At 40.0% G+C, this 22,625-nt stretch overlaps 1 protein-coding gene across 2 annotated transcripts in view; it reads left to right on the top strand.

The window, feature by feature from the left end:
* Positions 1–22,625, top strand: part of LOC102782454 (cyclin and CBS domain divalent metal cation transport mediator 4b) — a 38,750-nt gene that overhangs the window by 3,260 nt on the left and 12,865 nt on the right. Inside the window, exons 2-7 of one of the 2 annotated variants that reach the window (XM_006797280.3) lie at positions 5,306–5,449; positions 6,410–6,544; positions 6,824–6,993; positions 10,193–10,289; positions 18,463–18,552; positions 20,237–20,412. In XM_006797280.3, the coding sequence (XP_006797343.1) occupies positions 5,306–5,449; positions 6,410–6,544; positions 6,824–6,993; positions 10,193–10,289; positions 18,463–18,552; positions 20,237–20,412 (812 nt within the window). The remainder of the gene's footprint in view (positions 1–5,305; positions 5,450–6,409; positions 6,545–6,823; positions 6,994–10,192; positions 10,290–18,462; positions 18,553–20,236; positions 20,413–22,625) is intronic. The other variant, XM_006797281.3, reaches the window with a different exon arrangement.

The raw sequence follows: 22,625 nt of genomic DNA, 5'->3' as shown, positions 1-22,625 counted from the left end.
GTTCATCCTATATTTTTGCAGAGAATTGACTGACACATCACTATGCTATAAGAGCGCAGTTTCCTTGATTTCAATTATATCCACCCCTCATTTGTTCCAAGACACCATGATCGTGATGACAAAAATCTTCATTTAAGCCTCCACAGTGGAACTTAATGACTCCCATGGGTGATGTTATGGTGGCTATCTCCATCTTTTCTGTTCATGAACAATATGCCAAACTTTAGATGTTCTCAACATTTTATCCATTTTCAGTCATTTTCGGTTATTCCGTTAGCATTCTGGCTGTCTGTCAGGGTTATATTGTTGATTGTCATTTATGCTTAGAAATATGCTTAGAGGTGTATAATCGATTGTGTAGTGATAGGATGTGTGATCCTTAGTAGTCTACAAAGACTTTGTGTGCATTCCAGAGTGTTCTGGCATACACACTCACACCCTAGGGTCATGAGAGATCTCGTATCTTCTCTTACTGATATTCTGACCCCCCCCCCCCCACACACACACACACACACACAGACGGTGCTCTTTGTTCACATGTGTACCTATGTTAATGAGCCTATGTATATTCATGTAACCTCAATAAAAGAGCAGTGTTACGAGGGAGCAGACAAGAGCAACTGGGGTCAAGCGAAGGAACCGCGTTTGTCCAGTTGGTCTTCCTCGTATACGAGAAACATAAAGTACTTTGCCTAATCGTGTCTTGCTTTGCTGTGTAGCAGAATTGTCTTGAACGTTCCAGCAAATAGGTTTATGCTACGAACCTATCACTGTCAGTTTTAGTTTTTTGGAACCATAAGAGACTAGATTTAAATAGAAGCTGGCAGGCTTTATCGGTTAATGCTGTCAGGCTTGGTTAGAGTCCATAAACTGAACAAATTTATTGCACAGGCACGGATACCTGCTAATTAGACATAGGTTTAAAAAATCAAACTTCAGTCACCAAATGGTCTATACCCCACAGTTGGCCATATTATTTCGCAAATTATTACATTAAAATGCTCCAGAAGGGACAGATAGTGCAAAGATAGAGGACCAGTTCATTGACTCCAATTAATGAAGATGTCGCCTAGGAGATCCCAATCAGTTATACCTGATACCCAAATTAGCCACACCACTCCAGCATCCAAATGGATATATTGTTTTTTTCTTTTTTAATGTCACCCACAGTACAGTTTGTTATGAAGGAGGAAAGTGTTCATAAAGGACAAAACCATTTTTATGCTAAATAGTAAAAATGCTTTTGATAATGTAAAGTTGGGTATCAACCTCAAGTTACTTCTAGAGGAACTGCAGTTTTTGTCACTTCACATTTACTTCATTTTTCATTCCAAAGCTTCCCACTTGGTGTTAACATACTTGAGCTGTGCAAGTTTGCATATAAGCACAGCTCAGTGATAAAGATAAACCAGAATTCGCACCATTCAAAACAATGTCAGCAAAAGTTAAAAATGAATTTGTGGCAGGGCTGTGATGTTAGATTGCATTGAATCTGCCTAATAAAGTGGCTTTAAGTGAATGTAAAAGTAATTTTTTAAAAATGGGGAAAAATCAAGAATACAAATGTCACCATCAGAAGCATTTCAGCTTACCAGAAACGACAAACTAAAATATTTATAATTGTGTGCTGCAATGACTTAAACCTAAGTGGCCACAAGTTACTCATTTAATTAAATCTGGCTGTGGATACCACTGATCATCTCTAGTCAGAGATCATCTCTAGCCTAATCGCTCAAATCATCTGATTTGTGCTGTTTGATGGGACGAAAATCGGCACGTTCAGCCGTACAGGAGTAGTGCCAGAAATCCACTGATATACACACCTTGAAAGCTGAGCTTAATATCATAACAGCCTTGGCACTGCAGCTGATTGTGATGGTCTTGCAACATATCAATGTGTTTTTTTCCCCCAGAGACATTAAAAACATTGCATTTCATTCTTTGACATTACATTTATAAGACTGTAGATATGAAAACAACTACATTATGAAGCTCAGTCATTGTGGAACTGACTGCATGCCTCATTTCCACCCAAAATTGCAAACGAATTAGTGTAATTTCAGCTGTCATTGCAAATAAGCATCACCTTCAGCTGTGGCTTTTTATAGCATCAAAGCCTAAGTCCTGCATGCATGATGCATAGGCCTAAATAAAGTGCCATTTGTCAAATTACCATGATAATAGCAAAACAGGAAATCAAGGTCTCCATAGTATTTTAGGCAATCTGATGTCAATAATTCAGTTTAAAAAATTGGATTTTTATATTTCAGCCCATTAATCTTCAACAACATGAGCACATTTTTGATGAGAGACACTTTTTGTTTAAGGTTAGAAACTGAACTTGTCTGCTAAAAATGTGCTGCAAGGAGATGGCGTTCGAACCTCCTGTGGGGAGTGGGACTGATGGTGGTAGTAGTGCTGTCTGAAGTATGAGTCATCATGTCTTTGGCTGCTGGCTACCACATTGCTAGGACTGCACACTACAGTGCTAGCAGTCGTGGCTGAAGAGTTCCTGAAGGCTCTGGACGTTGTAGGGCTGTCTTGGTTGACACGTCTCTACAATGTTGCGCGGAGATCAGGGGCAGTACCCCTGGACTGGCAGGTGGTGGTCCCCATCTTAAAGAAAGGGGACCGGAGGGTGTGTTCCAACTACAGGGGAATCACACTCCTCAGCCTCCCTGGGAAAGTCTAAGCCAGGGTGCTGGAGAGGAGAGTCTGTCCGTTAGTCGAACCTTGGAAACAGGAGGAACAGTGCGGTTTTCGTCCTGGTCGTGGAACACTGGATCAGCTCTTTATCCTCTTGAGGATGCTTGAGGGTACATGGGAGTTTGCCCAACCAGTCTACATGTGTTTTGTGGACTTGGAGAAGGCATTCAACCGTGTCCCTCGGGGGTCCTGTGGGGGGTGCTCCAGGAGTATGGGGTGTCTGGCCCATTGCTACGGGCCATTCAGTCCTTATACAACCGTTGCAAGAGCTTGGTCCGCATAGACAGCAATAAGTTGACTCGTTCCTGGTGAGTGATGGGCTCTGCCAGGGCTGCCCTTTGTCACCCATTCTGTTTATGATTTTTATGAAATTATAATTTTTATGAACAGAATGTCTAGGCGTAGCCAAGTGGCAGAAGGCTTTCACTTGGGTGGTCTCAGGATTTCATCTCTGCTTTTTGCAGATGATGTGGTTCTGTTGGCTTCATCGGGTGATGGCCTCCAGCTTGCCTTGGAACGGTTCGCAGCCGAGTGTGAAGCAGTGGGAATGAGAATCAGCACCTCCAAATTTGAGTCCTTTGTCCTCAGCTGGAAAAGGGTGGAGTGCCCACTCCGGGTCAGGGACGAGTTCCTGCCCCAAGTGAGGGAGTTTAAGTATCTCGGGGTCTTGTTCACGAGTGATGGGAGAAGAGAGAGGGAGATCAACAGACCAATTGGTGCAGCGGCCGCAGTGATGCGCACACTGTACCGGTCCCATGTGGTGAAAAGAGAGCTGAGTGTAAAAGCGAAGCTCTCAATTTACCAGTCGATCTACGCCCCTACCCTCATCTATGGTCACGAGCTGTGGGTAGTGACCGAAAGAACGAGATTGCGAATACAAGTGGCGGAAATGGGCTTCCTCCAAAGGGTGGCTGGCCTCTCCCTTAGAGATAAGGTGAGAAGTTCGTCCATTCGAGAGGGGCTCAGAGTAGAGCCGCTGCTCCTCCATTTCGAAAGGAGCCAGTTGAGGTGGTTTGGGCATCTAACAAGAATGCCTCCTGGGCGCCTCCTGGGTGAGGTTTTCCGGGCATGTCCCACCGGGAGGAGGCCCCGGGGCAGACCCAGGACACGCTGGAGAGATTATATCTCCTGGCTGGCCTGGGAATGCCTTGATGTTCCCCCGGACAAGCTGGAGGAGGTGGCTGGGGAGAGGGAGGTCTGGGCTTCTCTGCTTGGGCTGCTGCCAACGCAACCCTGCCGCGGATAAGTGGAAGAAAATGGATGGATGGATGAATGGATGGTCCCGAATGTTTCCAACGTTATTGGCATGACTGGAGGTGTGGAGGTGTGGTCCAAAACTTTTAATCAGCTGTATAGCAGCCTGCTTCAGTCTAAGAGTTGTTTTCAACAAATTGCATGCTCAAAAAATGTTTTTTCTCTCTCCCATTTCTCCTTGCTGCATATTGATGCTCTACTTGGAACCTTGTTAAGATCCAAGCATGCATAATATGCTTTTTTTTGTTGTTGTTGTTGTCATTTTTTGTGTGGTCTTAATCTTTTGATTTGGGCTGTATCATCAGATTTTAATCTACTTTGCAATACGAACTGGAAAGTGTATGATGGGCAATTGCTTCGGTTTTCAGTATGAAAATTATCCAAAACATATTGTCAATGCAGTAAATGCATAACCTGGACATAAAGCACACAACACTTCAGTAAGTCACTGTGCCTATTTCCTTGCAAAATATAAAGAAATAATGGGTTGCTCAAGACCTTTTCAAAGCAGGTCAGGTGAAAAAGGCTGGGAATGAAACACTGTTTAAAGGTTCACCACTGGAGTTGATGAAACCTATTGAAACAGAATAAATGTTTTCTTGCTGAAAACAGATGTTTCTGTTTCTTTTACTTCATACAAAGCAGTGAGCACCATGGAGGCCACAAGTAGACAGTGCTTCTGCTTCTGCTGGTGTTTGATGACCATGAACTGTGACACGTTTCCATCCTGCTGACCTGATAATGTTTTTACTTAACTCTTACTGGCAGCCATTGCTAATCATGTTGTATCAGGTTTAGTTGTTTGCACACAGTCCTGCATGCAGTCGTGGGCATGTGGGGAGTGTTGTGAGAACAATGCAGAGTCATGAGTGCATTAATGCTTTGTGTTCTCTTGTTATATACCTCTTTCTACTTAGCTTCGTTCTCCTCCTGCCTCTCTCTCTGTCTCACTTCTCTTTATCTCATTCTGGCAGTCCTTCCAACTCTTTTCTCTTCAAAGCTCTTAGCCTAGTCTGGGCTATATTAAGGCATGAGTCTGCCCTCTCATCGGTCAGGATAAATCCACTGACAGATCGAATAGCAGTGTGACTGTTGTAAAACAAAAAAGGATGTTTTCTTGTAGCAGGAGCTAAATCTGTCTAAAGGCTAGATGCTGAAGTTAAAGACACAGCAGCTGCACTGAAACTTGCTAACTTCTTCTCCTCTGTCGTGTTTGATGCTGCCCCACTTTCCTGTTAAATGATTTCTGGAAACATAGGGAATTTAAAATGATGAGAAAAATGATATGCATGTTCTGCAGTGCTCTTGTTTCTCATAACCTTTAGGTGATCTGTGTCCTCACCAGGTAAATCTCATTTGGCCATCGTCCAGAAGGTGAACAATGAGGGGGAGGGAGATCCTTTCTATGAGGTGCTGGGATTGGTCACCTTAGAGGATGTTATCGAGGAGATCATCAAGTCAGAGATCCTGGATGAATCTGACCTCTACAGTGAGTCAGCTCTTGCTAATTGCTGACTGCAGCACTCACATAAATGTTATAACACATAAACACTCACTCACCGACAAAAGCACTGGTACAGTGATACAGCAGCACATGTACACAGGACCTGTACTTAGAGATGATTGCTGTGTTGTCCTACTTTGTGAATATAATTTAAATGTTAAATAAAATCCCCACAGCCTCTCATGTTAAAGTGTCCAACTTTATGATATTTTTTTTTTTAATGATCACATTAACATAACTAGGGTCTGAAAAGCTCAACCTTTAATAACTCACATGACTCACATTATTAACCCTAATAATTTGACTTGCTGTAAGTTACAGACCACAAAAGCTGTTCCTTTAGTTTTAATGAGTATATTTTAATATTTTATTATTCATTTGCCTGACACGTATTGCTTTGCGTTACACCTGTATAGCTTATGAATTCACCTTGGTAAACAAGCTTGCTATCATTACCTTATAACTTCTCAAAGTCAAAGTAAACTTTATTGTCATCTCTGCTATATACAGTACAGTTTAATAGAGAGACGAGATGACAAGGCTCCAGTTCCATTCAGTGCAAAAGACAACAATAAATATAAGAAGAGAATTACAATACAATTTACAGGTTTAATGATTTAAAGTGACCAGTGTAGCAGCTTGTAAACATGAGATTCTTGAGGGTAGAATTGTCCATAGAGCAGCATCTGCATTACAAAGGCAGTGGTATGTGGAGTGCAATAGAGTCAGTTAGTTAACGGTTTGTGTGGGACACCGTAAAAAAACACTGAATTTGCCGGAGTGCTATCAGCTGGTGCCTGCTCGTGCTGCCTCCTCCTCTTTGACTTTTACCTTTCTAAGTTTAAACTTTTTTGAAATTTTAACAGAGCAAAACATGACTTTTCATTTAATTTCATTCATTTTTACTATTATTTAAACTCCTATTTCTTTTCTTTCTTGCCACAGCTGACAACAGGAACAGGAAGAAGGTGGACCCCAACAAAAACAAACGCGACTTCTCAGCGTTCAAGCAAGAAGGGGACAGTAAGGTGAAGATCTCTCCTCAGCTCCTACTGGCAGCTCATCGTTTCCTGGCCACAGGTGATATTCACTAGGCACTAATCTTGCATTTAGCCAGCACACAATGTTTCAGTGCCACTGACTATTATCCTCTGCTGAATCACAGCCACTGTCTGTACATGCTATCTTTTAGTATGCAAATTAACAGGGCTTAAACTAATCAGCTGATTTTTATTTATTGACTGTAAAATGCTATAAAGTTATCTACTAAAAACCTCTCAGTCAATAATTAGTCCAAGGCCTGTATTTTCTGCTGTTTTAATTTGATCGTTTACAATGCCTTTGTTTCTCTCCCATTAGAGGTGAGCCTGTTCAGCCCATTCCAGATCACAGAGAAAGTCCTACTGAGGATCCTCAAACATCCGGATGTCATCCAGGAACTAAAGTTTAATGAAAATGATAAACGATCGCCACAGCACTTCCTCTATCAGAGAGGCAAACCTGTCGACTACTTTGTTCTCATTCTGCAGGTAAAAACACATTCATATAGTCTGTAGAAATGGTGACATCACCTATATGATTTGGTGGTAATCAGGAGTATGTCTGGGACTTTTGAAATACTGTTTCACAACCAGTTGGTGAGTAATTGGCGAGTGTTTGCAGACAAATTGTCATGTTCCGTACAACCTATTGACAATCTCCTGAACACCAAACACTGTTTTTGATGCAGCACCATAAATTTTTTTATGACCAAGTACACTTTGGTCAAGTTCTCTCAACTGGCTGTGGAATAGTCATTTTTTCCCCCCTAGGGACTGGTGGTTCCCAGCTGGTCTCTGTGAAATTTCTGCCCAAGTATGCTAATAAGTTAAAAACACTAAAGTTGCACACCACTCCAAACCTAGCTGACTAACCAAAGGTAAAGTGACTGTTATTGCTAACAGAGTCCGATGGCTTTGAAGCTAGAGATATTTAAAGCCTTGAGTTGCGCATTGGTGAAAATATTGCTCATAGTCTCCTCAAACCACTGAAAATGTGAAAGTTTATACATTTGTAAACCAAATGTAAATTAAATTGACACTAAATAAAAAGTACTCTACATTGTATTTTTGAGATTCATGATTTATTCTTTTTTGAGTCACTTATTGATTTATCGATTCATTTATCTATTTTCATTTTGGCAGTTTTGGTCCTCCATAGATTTCAAGGGTCATAATGTAGTCTGACTGGATGACGTAGATTGACCTGCTTAATCTGGTGACCAACAGGTTTATCTCTGGTTGTTAGGGTGTGTGTGTGTAGGGGTGATTTGCACACATGCAGGCTCTAAACACCTTTCGAGTCTGTACCTGACCTAAGGTACTTACAGTGTACAACAAAATTGTGCGTGCCCTTAGGAGGGTATTTGGAGAATTGAGTACAAGTTCTCTATTTAGTGTTTCAAAGCAAGATGCAGATGAATACACATACGATGGCTGTGTCTGCTGTGCTGAGGCGAAACTGTTGTTAGTTTCTGGAGGCTTTGTTGTTTGACACCTGAGGTGTGGATAGAGGGACTCTACATGCTCAGTGTGCAACCTGAGCAGAACTGCTCCCATTCCACCACTTGGCAGTGTGTGTGTGTGTGTGTGTGTGCACGCGTGTCTGTCTTGGTGAGGACCAGTTTGATCCTTAAACCTTGGAAAATGTAGATTTTAGCTTGTCTTTATTGACAGACCTCGTGGAGCTGCATTGAGTTTTAGGTTGGAATCAGATCAGTGCAGCATTTATGTTAAAGGTTAAATTAAGGCAGTGTATTATCGGGAGTCCTGAGAGCAAGGAAAGCACAAACGTCTATGTGTGGATTTGTTTGAGGTAAAGAGACACTGAACCCTACACTGGAGTGCCTGCAGCAGGATGTAATATTTATAGGAGGCTAAGGTGTTTCTCTTACATGCCATAAGACCCGACTCGTGGATTTTTCACTGCAGAGGCTCCAGGGCACACATGTATCACATAGACAGTCTGGTTCCTGCAGGTCCTGGAAAGCCTGAAAACCTTTTGAGGTTTTGATTTACTGCCCTGGAGGACAGGGCAGTAAATCCTGGAAATAAGGGAAATAGTAAAATGTCCTGCAAAACAGGGTGTGAGGAAAGATGTTCAGCAACATGATTAAGGTAATATAGCTGGCTGAGAGTATTACTGGAAATGTGATACATTCAAAAGTGCAAAAACATTTGGGCTTTTGCATTACTAATCATGCCAGTTTGGTAAAGGCAACATGGATTCCTCTATTAAAAGCAAATCATTAAAATGAAAAAAAAAAAAAACCCAAAACAACAACTAATGAAATGCTATGGAAGTAACTCTATTTTACGCCATTTTAAATTCAGTAAAAGGACTAGATGTTGTACTCCCTGATAATGCATTGCTTTAAATGGCGAGAATCTTGAGGGATGACTGTTATGAGGAAAGGCAACCCAGAAACTTTACCAGCAGCACACATCGTTGTGTGCCTCAACTTTTGGTCTTTTACCAAGCTAATCTGCCATTGTTTTTTGGGTGGGGGGGGAATAGAGATCTGATCTAGGTTATCATATTAAGATTTGGGACACATCATCAGTAGTGGACCTTGGATTCCTTGGGTGTTTCGGCCATTATCACTAGACACCCTCATCCAAGGAGGTCCTGCCAGGGTTGATCAGGCCCCGCAGTGTGTCACTGGTTTATGTTAAATTGTTATTTCTCCTATTCTTTCTTCTGTTTATTTTTGTACAGTTTATTTTCTCCTATCTATTCACTGCAACTGAGAAATAATACTTACCTCTTTAGCATTTATGGAGCTTCACTTCTTCAAAGGGATAGAAAAGGTACAAGATAGGAGAGAGGAGAGCCGGAAGGGGGGCATCCGATCTGGCTTCCCACACCTGCCCGCTGGATTGGGCTGTACGCTCTAGCTCCCCACTGCCTCCCAGAAAAGGGGAGAAGAGCGTAATATTTTCTTTTCTCTCGCGGTTAGCTGACTGCTGTAGCTGCCCAAGTGATGTCAGCCCTTTTTAACCACATCCAGTGACTGGTCCTCTCAGCAGTGTTAGCTAGTTCTCTTATAGCCTGCGTTGCGCCTGTCCTCTGATCCCAATCTCTCTAAGCAGTTTTGCTGTTGTACTGGCAACAAAGCCCGTGCACTCCACTTCCACCGGGCGCACCTTGATCTTCCAGCCTCTGTCCTCTGCCTCAGCTGCCAAGTTGGCATACCACAGCTTCTTATGCTGAAATGCTTCCTCTAAAAAAACATTTTGGATCTTTAAGACTTTATATATTCATAAAAACAAATTGACCATTTCTCATATACAGTAGACCAAGCCTAGCGTTGCTGACATATCGAGTCAGGATGTAGTGGTTTTAGATCTTAATGTGGTCTGCATGGTAGAAGTGGAGGCTGTGTGGTTACAGAAGCCAGTAAACAGGCTGATGCTAAAGTTGTGCACAAAATTTTCTGCAGGAGTCAGATGTGGTTTTCAAGGAGGTGTCTCTGTTATTGTCTGATGGAAAATCTCTTTTGGTCATTAAATGATAGACATATAGAACACCTTTCCACAAAGATAGTTCTTAGCTTAGCGGCCTGGTCCCCATCTAAGCCTTGTGTTACTGAAAATGTTTGGAATGGTCACTTCTTCATCAAAGATTTCTCTAGTTTGTGTTTGTCTGTGTGTTTGTGTATTTATGTTTGCATTCGTATTTGTATTACAGGGACGGGTGGAGGTTGAAGCCGGAAATGAGAACATGAAGTTTGAAACTGGCCCGTTCTCCTACTATGGAGTCATGGCTCTAAGCACACCAACAATGGGTGAGACACACGTATACCAACACATGTGCATTTACATTTGTACCATTTACTGACCCAAATACAAAATTGAAGCTGTGTTCTTCCTATCCCAGACAAACTTGTCAGTTCAGATAAAACTGAAGTCTCCGTGATAGTCACTGGGTTAGAGTGTTATAAGCTGTTTCTGCCCCTGTTCTTTGTGCCAACTTGGAGGTCTTGATATTCGTGTGTTTCAAATATGAGCATAAAAAGGCTTTGAACTTGTGCAGCACTTCAGTTTCATGGTCTGTAATGGAACAACCTAAGAATGAATTGGGAATTGATAAGAATTTAGCTATTCTGATTCCATCATCCATATCACTTATGTGTTGGCAGTATAATGCAAGTGTTTCTGTTCTTTACACTTTACCATTGCACTCTTGTAAAAATAAAAGTAATCTCCATATCCACACTGCAGACTGGGCCATTAATTTCCTTCTCCAGCAGACAAACTGAAACCAACTGACAGACTAAAAATTCCAAGGAATTGAACTTCTGGGTTCTCAATTTCCATCATGGAAGGACCGGCCCCTGCATGTTATGCATCACCGGCAGGTGGAAGAAGTGACTGACATCCAGAAATCCTACCAGGGGCTGGACTGAAAGACAGCACAGGAACAAGCTCTAAGTATAAAATCCATAGAGGCTGGAGTCTACCACACCAGGCAAGACCCCAGTTGCAGGCAGTGTAAAGATGCCCCTGAGACACTCCAGCACATCACAGCAGGATGCAAGATGCTGGCAGGCAGGGCATACATGGAACGCCATAAACAAGTCGCCGGCATAGTATACAGGAACATCTGTGTTGAGTATGGCCAGGAAGTCCTGAGGTCAAAAGGGTGGTCGACAATGAGCCATGCTAAGATCCTTTGGGACTTCCAGATACAGATGGAAAAAATGGGGGTGGCTAATCAACCAGACATAATAGTGGTGGACAAGCAGAGGAAAACCGCTGTAGTGATACCGAATGACAGCTACATCAAGAAGAAGGAACAGGAGAAGTTTGAGAAATACCAAGGCTCAGAGAAGAGCTCGAGAAGATGTGGAGGATGAAGGTAACAGTGGTCCCAGTGTTAATCGGAGCACTAGGTGCAGTGACTCCCAAGCTAGGCGAGTGGCTCCAGCAAATCCCAGGAACAACATCTGAGATCTCTGTCCAGAAGAACGCCATCCTAGGAACAGCAAAGACACTGCGCAGGACACTCAAGCTCTCAGGCCTCTGGTAGAGGACCCAAGCTTGAAGAATAAGGACCACGCGGAGGGGTGAGAGGGGGAATTTTATATATATATATGAGTCACAGCTCTAGCTGCTCCATTGCATTCAGAAAGATGTAGCAGCTGCTGAAACAAAAAACAGATTTTACTTGTAACTGCCTTTCCAAGGAGTACATCTTGGCACTGTCACAGATTATTTAAAATGAGTAGTTAGCACAGAATTCATGATGTAGTCTCATGTCAACTGGCAGCGAATTTTAGGTGAACTAATATATGGTAAATGGACTGGTTCTTATATAGAGCTTTTCTACTCATCTGAGCACTCAAAGCACTTTACACAACTTGTGCATTCACCCATTCGCACAAGCACATCTTTCTAAGTGCTTCATAGCTAACATTCACACACATTCATACTCTGATGGATGAGCAATTTGGGGTTAGTATCTTGCCCAAGGATATTTGGCATGTAGACTAGGGGAAGCCAGGAATCAAACCACCAACCTTCCGATCAGTGGATGACCTGCTCTACCACCTGAGCTACAGCCACCCCTATATATACCAACTCTTCATGTGAATCAAAAGGAATGTAATGCACATTGCAAGAACTAAACACATTTTCTTGGCTCAAAGTTTCTGGGTGATAACTATGCACATAAGAATAATTAGTCACATGTAATTATGTCTGGTACCTTATTTGATAGAGATCTTTATGTTTTCCTGGAGGCTTATGGAAGCTGAAAGTTTAGAATCCCAATTTCCCAATTCCAAAAGAATTTCGATGCTGCTTGAAATATTAAAAAAAATAATATTTCCGAAACTCATAAACCTATATTTATGTGTTCGCAAAGATTATGACATGTGGAAAAAAAAGGCAAATGTAAACATGATCCAGATCCTGATTCAAAGCTCATTTAGAATGGATTTAAGCAAAATCAAAAACTGTTTTGCGGTCAATGAATCGAAATGAGAAATTCTTTTGGAAAACATGGATGCAGCATTATTTTGAATTTTGTGCTTCATATGCAGGTAAAACTTTGATTAAATTTGAGTAAAGTTACGCAAGGCTATGTAAAAAATTTCTGAGTTCATGTAAAACTTATTGTCAGATAATGTAAAAGTATAGCAATTAAGGCAAATCTTATTTGGAGGTGGCACACAAATCATTTGAGGAACTTTACGTTACCTTGTTGAAAGGTAATGTTTGCAAGGTAACTCTAAAATGTTGTAGAGTTATGTTAAATTTACCATGAGGTTGTGCAAATACATTCCCATGTACAGATCTCTCACTTGGTTTTGGCTCTCACTTCACTATCTCATTACCTTCTTTTATAACTCATAGTAATGTTTTGTGTAGCTTCATCTGTGTAGATTAATTAATTTCAAACTTTCATATAGTGACTTATTTCATACAGTAACCTATATGGGATTTATCAGAGATGTTCCTATCATATTTATCAGCTGTACATTCTTACTGTTCACCTGTTGTGTCACAGGTAATATGGCCTGCAGTTCTCCAGCTGTAGACTCATCTGTGTGCTTCCATAGTGTTGTCTGTTTGCTACAAAGATTTAAATGCATGATGGGTTCGAAGCATATCTATCTGACAGATTCCAGTTTGTGTATGTAAATGGGGAGTCTTCTTTAACAGGGTTTTGTGCTGGGACCAGTACTTTTTACATTATACATGCTTTCCTTAGACAATACTATTAGGAAACACTGCATAGGTTTTCATTGTTATGCAAATGATACCCAGCTTTATTTATCCATGAAGCCATATGATACAAATCAGCCAGTAAAACTACAGTCACTTCTTAAAGATATAAAAGCCTGGATTGATCTGTTTTGTTTTTTTTTTTACTTTTACATTTCAATAAAACTGAGGTTATTGTGCTCAGTTCTGGGAATCTTAGAAACACGATGTCTCACTAAATACTTGAGATGATATTACCGTGGCCCATCACTGTGGCAGAAATATGCTGAAAAGCTAGCTTACATTTATTACATCTAGGCTGGACTGTTGTAATTCAGTATTTTCAGGTTGCTTGAAAAACTCCCTAAAAAGCCCCTCAGTTAATCCAGAATGCTGCAGCGAGGGTACTGACAGGGACTACAAAGAGAGAGAATATTTCTCCCATATTAGTGCTCTTCACTGACTCCTTGTTAAAATCAGAATTGAATTTAAAATAATCTTTAGATTCAAAATCTTGAATAATCAGGCCCTGTCATATCTTAAGGACCTCATAATACTTCAGATATATCATATCATATATCATCCTATGAAAGCACTTTGCTCTCAGACCGCTGGCTACTTGTGGTTCCTAGAGCTTTTAAAAGTAGGCAGAGCTTTTAGCTGTAAGGACCCATTTCCACGGAACCATTTCACAGTTTGGATTCAGAAGACAGATACCATTAACATTAAACTTAAAACTTTAATTTTAGATAAAGCATATAGTTAGGGTGGGTCATATGACAACAGGCTGAGGCTGCGGTGGGTGCCCATAATACATTTTTATCACTTTTTACTATCTGTTTTTATACACCACTTCTGTATTTATTAATTAGCAGTTAATTGAATTAAACTCTTGCGCTCTCTCTCTCTCACTGTACTTTGCCCTCACCCACAACCTGTTCCGATGAATTGCTGCTCCTTTTCCTTCCAAGTGCTTGCTCACAGGGGGGCTGTGTGATTGTAAGCCTTACTTTGAGGCGACAGTTGTTGTGAATTGGGGCTATTTGAATGGAATTGAATTGAATCTCATGTTCCATCCATCCTATAAATTGCGTCTGCTATTGTATCTGGAACCTACGTAGCTTGAATTGGATCTGTAGGAAATTGTCATTTATGTCATGAGTGTTAACAAAGGGTTGACAGGAGACCAACATGTTAGACAAGCTGCCTCTGACTCTGCTTGGAGATCAGTTACAATCTGCATGTTATTATTCAAATACACAAATATCGAAACAGAAGTAGCATTTGCAAGTAAATTAATCAGTTACTCAGTGACTTGTAATCTTAACACATGAGTTTTCTCATACCAAACATATTGGTTAAATTGTGATGTAGAGGAGTTAGAGTGTAGTCTATAGACGCTTTTAATAACTCTTTCAGCATAATATCTGTTTCTTTCTGTAAAACTCACTGCACTCCATCCTGTGCTAAAGTTGCAAGTTGACGCAAAATAATTATGTAATAATTCAAATGTTATTGTAGTAGTTATGCATGTCTTATAGCATGATAATGTCAAAGTAGTCCTCAAAAGAACTCTAGAAATTTGTTCTAGCTTTACATTTTTTCAGAACTTGTTGAAAATGTCTAAGAAATGAGAAATGGCCAAAATGAAGGCTCTAAACAAACCAAAAGAAAAACCAATAGTCTGGTGGTATTTTCTGTGGCCAGTTTACAGATTAGCTGATTGTTTCTCCTGAGTTGAACCTCCCAGGCTGTTGAGAGGATTTCTGTTATAGAAGGTTAAAAGGTTAATCCAGCAGTTTAGTACTGCACTTGCCCTGCAGTGACATATTCTGTCCATAAGTGTGTATCCCTATCCACACCTGCTCTTTTATATGCTTTTTGTTGTAAAGTCATGTTACTGCAGCCTAATTAGAGAAAAAAGCACCTTAAGGTTCACCTTTTTGAGAAGTTTACCTGAACTTGTGTGGATGAAAGAGAGTCCTTAACACTGAAGCCTGTTTTTCATTGTATAAAGGAAGCATCAAATACATTAACACTTAGACCAGAGCTTTAGTCCAATTAAATGGTGTCCCTGAGCTTTCTTCAGTGCTGTATTACAGGTTTTATGAACTAGGTCATGGGTTCACCATCATTGCTATAAAAACAAGGTATTTTTGACCAGTGTATCACAGGGCCAACTAACAAATCATTTAATCTCACTTTTATACCTATGGCCAATTTAATATTCCCGCTTAAGCTAATCTATGCATGTCTTTGGATGGTAAATGAAGGTTGGAGTGCCTGGAGAGAGCACACTGAAATAATTTCCTCTGTATTTTTGTAGGGTCTCTACCTTGGAATAAGCATCTTGAGGCTACTGCTGTTGTAATTCGGTGGTGTATAAATACAATTGAATTGAAACAATTCAACAATTGAAAGCACGGAGAGAACATGCAAACTTCACGAGTTGACGAGTGAATTTGAACACAGAACCTTCTTGCTCTGAGACAATAGTGCTAATGACTGTGGTTAGCACTGAAAACAGGTTGACTCAATGACTGCAAGATGCTCAGGTCCTATGGTTGCAAAACAAGTCCAAATCATCACTCCTCCACCATCCTTGACAGTTGGTATGAAGTATTCGTGCTGGCATGGTGTGTTTGGTTTTGTCCAAACAGTTCACTGTGCACTATGATCAAACATTCCTACTTTGGTCTCATCTGTCTCAAGAATATTGTTCCACAAGTTTTGTGGTTTCTTTAAGTGCAGCTTTGAAAACTGAAGCCATGTTCTTACTCTACTTACCCTCTTAATTCCTGTGGAAGCAAGTAAGGATGTACTTGGTTTTTCACAGGACTCCACAGAGTCATGTGAACCAAATAGACCAAGTAGATCATAAGAACAAAGTACTACAAAGACTGTAGGTGACAAAAATAAGGAAGCAAGGGATGTTGCCCTATGGAAAGACACCTACAGGCTCAAGCTAAGTTTACAAGCTGACATTAACATTTATTTCAAAGTTTGTAGTGGTACATAAGCTTTTATTAAACTTTGAAACAAATCTGCATAAGGAAAATGAGAATGAAAGATTTGTATTTGGAAAAAAAGATTCAACTTATCCTCCTTTCTGTAGTTTTCCATGCACACTTGAAGTATGCCAGCAGAAAATATATCTCATATATCTTACACTTATTATAGTTAATATAATCTATAGAACTGCAGAAGCTACAGAAACTGAAGACTGGATCAGTGCCAGCACCTTTTTTTTTTAGATCAGCAAGTCACAACAGTTTCCTATATAATGGCTATTAAATGTGACAGCTACTGTTTGTCCGACAGAGATGGAAACGGGGAGATGTATTAGCACACTTGAGTTGAAACAAAAGATCCATTTACAGTATGAGTCAGTGCCACCTTACATCCTGATAATATGTCCTGGAAATTTGCCTTGGGCCTCCCACAGAGAGAACAGCTTACCTCCTCATTGTACCACTGTGTGATATTCCAGTGGCATGGGAGGGTGTCATAGGTTTCCCTTAAAAGGAAAGTAAGTCTGGATTGTGGCATCCTCCAGATGTTAATAGCGGCATCCCATCTTGTCCAGGGTCCTTGGTGCCATGGAGGCAATGAGAACCCAATGACATCAAATCGATAAGTGAATCGGAATCACTAAAGTCTTAGCAATTCCCATCCCTCTAGGTAAGATTTTGTCCCACAGCTCCTTCAAGTGGCTTTCTCATCTGGTGCAGCTTTCCCCCAGTTCTGACAGAGCTGCCGGGTGTCTTTGATAATGTTTTTTTCTCTCTCCCCCAATCCCTCCATCCTTGGGGCTGTGGGCTCCATTCTACTAACCTCACCAAACCTCTCTCTGCATACCTTGAAGATGAACTTCCCAACCCTGTCATAATCTGTAGTAAATTAGAAACATGGACGTGAAGGTCTTAAAGTGGATATCCTACAAAGTACTGTTAAAAGTTTGTTGTCAGTGAGAACATATATCCCTAATATGGTCATCTCTAGCTGTGAGCACAGAACCTGCTTTTCAAAGCTTAAGTTTTGTAAGGGGCAGCCAATCAAAAGAAAGTTGGCTGAAAGCTTGAAAAGCTTGTGTCAAATAAAGGATGAACTGATGGGCTCCATCAAGACAAATTTATCTTAGACTTATTTTGAATTGTGAATCATGCAAAGCTACTCTTGTGCAATCCAAGAAAAATAATGTTTTAAAAAATGTTTGTCAGTGCAGTCATGTTTTTTGAAAGGCTTTTTTTTTAATTTAATGAATTTCTGTTCAGACTGTCCTTGACTGTCTATAGCAGGTTACACTGTGAAGATGTCATCTTTGTGCCACTGGTCACAAAATTCCAGACATTAAAGATTGAATCAGGTCAAAAATATCTAACACTGTCAGTGACTTTTGTCATGGTAATAAGATATCAAACACTTAAAGGGAGCTGTGATATAGCTACTGTCTCTTCTTCTCTTGTTTCTCTCCCTGTTGGCCTGTTTCTGTTGCTCTGTCTCCACTTGATAAACCGCTGCTTTATGTGCACGTTATCCACCTCAGTGTGTGGAATGTAAATGTCAAACACTTGACCATTTCTAATCCTGAAAACAGAGTAACTTTTGTTCCAGTGATGCATTCAGATATCATGTAATCTAGACAGAGAGAGAATTATAAACTTGAATATTCCATTTATGTAGAAATTGTGGTGGTGTTGTTTTTCTGTAGGACATTGTCTAATGCTTTGTCTGTTGTTGGTTGAATTTAACAATTCTCCCTTTTTAAGGGCTTTGAGTGACGCATGTGAGAACTCGGATGTTGTGGTGCGTTGCTGAATAAGTTGGAAGTTGAAAAATTCTGAGTCTGAATTTTTAATTAGTAATCCAAGATGGCAGCACTGAACATAAACAGTAGTCAAACTGTAAACTATTAACTGTCCATTTTCCCCAGTTGGGCACAAACCAACAAAATGAGCATCATGTTACATTTAATAGGACTTTAAACTAGCAATTGAGAGAATAAAGCCATTTAGAAAGTGTTCAATTATAGGTCAAGGGAGCAGGAAGACTATTTTACTGATGAAGAAGACATTCAGAGAATCTGCTACGTTATCCTCAGAGTTCAATGGAACAAACCTCCAGGCTCTATGGTAATAAAAAATGAGTACGTAGAGTGATCCAGTCTAACTAAATCAGGAGAAAAATCATAAATAAATAAATAAATAAACCTACTCATGTCTCTCTCTGCCCCCTTTCTTTCTCTCTCAGCTGTCACCCCTCCTCTTTCCCCGTCAGTGGCCTCCCCCCCTCCACGACGCCTCTCTCTTAAGAGATTTTCTCTGTTCTCTCGTTTCCCAGGTAAATACTTGCATGGACCTGCGGAGGCAGAGCCCCGGGGGCCTGTATTTAATCAGATTTTCTCACCATCACCCCGCCCCCTTTCTTTTCTTGCATCATGTTCAGAGTCCTGATCCAACAAGTCAACGTTTTAGAACACATGTTTTGTAGGAAGTAAAGGTGTTTTGTTTTTTTTTTGTTTTTTTTGTTTTCATGCTGTCCCTTTTTTCTGGGTTTTTACTATTTCTACCAACAATGATTATATTTCTAAAAGGGTTGTAAGGTGTAAGGTTTTTACACTGCTCAACCAAACTCATGCTTTCAAATATTTCAAACTTCTCCAAAGTTTGTGTCTTAAAACAAGAGCTGGAAGTAAGAAAATCCCAAAAAGGAGTTGGTTAGAAAATTTTAAATCATAAATGAACTTTGGAAAGATTCAAAGGTTCCAAAAAGCATGGTAAATTAAACATTTTTGACCTCTGATTTTTTTTTATTTAGCAGAAGAAGTTAAATGAAAACTGTTTGCTTTCAGCTTTGAAAACTCACAATAGGTATTTGTGATCATTTTCAGACATCTTATAAAGTAAGCTGATTAATATAATGTCCTAAAATGTTGACAAACAGCAGCTTATCATGTCTTCTAATTGCTTGTGTTGTGTGATATACAGTTTACATTATATCCCACTAAAACGAGATGAGTTTCATTTCTATAACACGAGCGAGGATATTAAAAAAAAAAACAGGAACACTGCAAAATGCGACTGAAAACTATGATCAGCTTGTAAATGGACCTTTAGTTAATATTTGGTTTTATTGTCCATATTCATTGATAGATAATTGATTATTCTATAGTAAAATCAGTAGCTGGGTGCTGCTGTATATTTTAAACTTGCTGAAGCGCTCACTGCTGATGCTGCATGTGGTCTGTTTGTGTCTTCTTCTGAAGGCAGGTGTGACAGTTAAATGAGCAACTTGTTGGATGGGATTCTTGACGCTGTGACCTCTAATTTCTAACCCTGTCAAAACTAACACCTCCTACTAACCACTGATCTACGTTCAGATGGTTTTCCATCACTCTTGTGATATTTATCAACAGCTACGTATCTGACTGCAGAACTCTGGTTAACAAAATAGTTTTGACACTTTGAAGAATGTGCTTATTTGTCTTTCTGAGGGCTGAATGAAATGGGCAAATCTCCTGTGATTTCGCCCATTTCCTCTACAACAGAAATGGGAATAGTATGTATTGTAATGGGAAAGCTTAAGAGCTTTGAACTGGACATCATTAATTTAATGGAAAAGCTCACCTCTCATCCCAGAGACTTTAGTTCTTCTTAACTGAAGAAGCTTCTCAAGCTAATCACACATGCAGTTTTTGCTAAATCCCACTGCAGGTGGTATCTGCTCTTTGCATCATCACACAGCATGTTTGGTGCATTCTTTGCGTGACAAACAGTCTCCTCACATTCATGCAGTCATAGCACAAGTATGACATTTATATGTTTTGTGTGTGTTTGTGTGATCTGTTGCAGTGTGTACTCATTACACCAGCCCTCACCACTTCATTCACCCAGCTGCCTTCACTTTTTCCTTGCTCACAATTATTTTTGTTTCCATTTTTCATTCATGTCAGCTTTGTTAATTTTTTTTTTTTTTAGAGACCCCTTGTCGTTTTTTGCTCACTGTTTTCTCTGTTAATCCTTAGAGTTCCGTTCTCCATCACATGGGGGCAACCTCAACCGCTCGGCATCTCTGAGCTGCACCGAACGGGCTCCAGAGAGTGGCTCCGTCTGTGGAAGCAACACTCAGATCCCAGGCACACCCTTCCAGTACATACCAGATTTCTGTGTTCGAGCGCTTTCAGATCTTCAGTTTGTCAAGGTAACTCCCTGTTTGACTGACAAACATTTTTATAAAAGGTGATTTTTAACTTACTATACTTCTGTATAACACAGACACCCATAGAAAATGAATTATTTATAATGGTTCTATTTCAAGTATAAGAAAAAAATATTTCAACTAAATAAATGACATAAAAAAATTGCTTCCCACAATGCAAAATGTAAACATTTCTTCTAAAAGCTACATATTGAACAGTATTTAAATAACACTGAGCAGATGGAAGAAATAAGATTTTGTGGCATATAAATCAGGCAAGTACAAATAAATGCTTGAAGTAGATGAAATCTTTCAAAATATCAAATTGTGAACCACACAATTTGTCGACACTCTCTCTCTGACATAACTATGTCCTTTTTGTGGATCAGTGAGTCAATGTCTCCCTTACTGGCGAATGGTTTGACATCGCTAGTGTTCACTCCACTCCTGAATCTATATATTCGTGTCCACTTTTCATGAAGAGGTGAATTAGGGGGTTACATTCACACAAAATGGCATAAGACTGGAATAAAATTTATCCATTAACTGGAAGACTCTATTAAAGAGACCGTGAGTTTACGCACCAAAACACAGCAAAGAACTCAACAACCTCTAAAAGCAACTGGCTCCATTTTATACTCTACCTGATTCCGGTGAGCATCTGGAATAGCCCAAGTCTAGAGTTAGCAAACCAAATGAAAACATAAACATCCACATGAGCCGTCATCAAACCACAATACAACACATGAAAGACACATTTCTATTTTTACCAAGTCCTATAAATAAATAAATAACATATAGACTTCAACCACTTCTTTATAAATTAAAACACCTTAACCACACTCCCCTAACCTGGGATATTGGTTTGCTCCAGGAGCTCATAAGCAGGTGATTGAGCTGCTTCTACTCTTTTGCTCCACATCCTGCAAAAGAAACAACCAGGAAAGGTGAGTACTGTTAACACACTTATCTTAATATTTATATAAAGAATTTAGGTTACAGACAAATGATAATGATAAAATGTGAACAGCTCTAACTAAGGTTCTTTTTCCTGACACAGGTCGGATGGCCAGTCCCCCTGTCTCTTCACCTTCCACAAGCGATTCACTTAAATACTAGAAAATGAACCTAATAAAGAATCAGTAACCACAAATGTGTTTTCTTTCTTTTATGTAGTTTTTAAATAAGTAGTTTTTAAATACAAATCACTAAAATAAATAAAAATACAGGTAAGGGCTTCCAGCACTGTCACTGTCCACAGTGAATTTCATTAGCTTTTGTGTATTTCTGTGTAGGTTCTCAGTTATCCAACTCATACTAGTTTAAGGAGATTAGTAAGAATGTGACTAGACTTTAGTCTTTAAGTTTTGTGAAACTTGCAAAAGCCCTGCTACTTTTTCCCTAAGCTCCTTAGAAAAGCTTACTTGTAGTCAGTCCAGGCAGTGCTGAGGTTGATATGTCTTGGGGTCCTGATCTACTGCTCTGTCAACCAGGAGCTGGTGCTTTGGTGTTGTCTGCCATGCCCTTTTAACTGTGCTGTGTGTTGACTTTTGCCCAGTCAGCTTGGTTGCTATGATAGGAGCTTCCATGTTGTGGAGAGGTAGGTAATTTGCATGTGTCATACCTTTGTGGGAAACCTTAATGATCCGGATAATTCTTCTTGTTCTAGGAAGTTGTTGTGCTCTTAGGTTATTCAGCTACTTTCTCTTAATTATTCTTACAGGATTGGTCAGTCTCAGCTCTGGGTGAATCAGTATTGTTCCCTTTCAGCTGAGAGTACACTTTGGATGGCTCTTTGGAGAACATGCTAGTTATTTTCTTGGCTCTTGATTTTCTGGGTATCTCTTCAACATAGTCACTATGGACACTTGTTTGGCCTCTGTTATGAACACATTATGGTGCCTGGTATTCATCCTGTTGTTCTGTAGCCTGTCTGTCATGATGGCATTTTGCACCCTCTGTTAGCTGACTAACATTCTTCTGGGCTAACAAGTTGAAATGAATGCAGGTAGAATATCACCCTTAGGATGTTACATGAATAGGAAATTGTATATTTGGTAGTATTTCTGATATAGCACAATATTTTAATAAGGAAAAAAAACTCAGTTATGTATGTAGCTACATTACGTTGAGCTGTAAATAAGGTAGATCTCTAGTGGAAACAGTTACATATCTGTTCTATGGGAAGCAGGGAAAGCTGTGATGAGAGGTAAAAT

The sequence above is a fragment of the Neolamprologus brichardi genome, chromosome 7 (assembly GCF_056152115.1).
Source record: "Neolamprologus brichardi isolate AB-2024 chromosome 7, ASM5615211v1, whole genome shotgun sequence".
Lineage (NCBI taxonomy): Eukaryota > Metazoa > Chordata > Actinopteri > Cichliformes > Cichlidae > Neolamprologus > Neolamprologus brichardi.
This window is presented reverse-complemented; position numbering and strand designations above follow the sequence as displayed.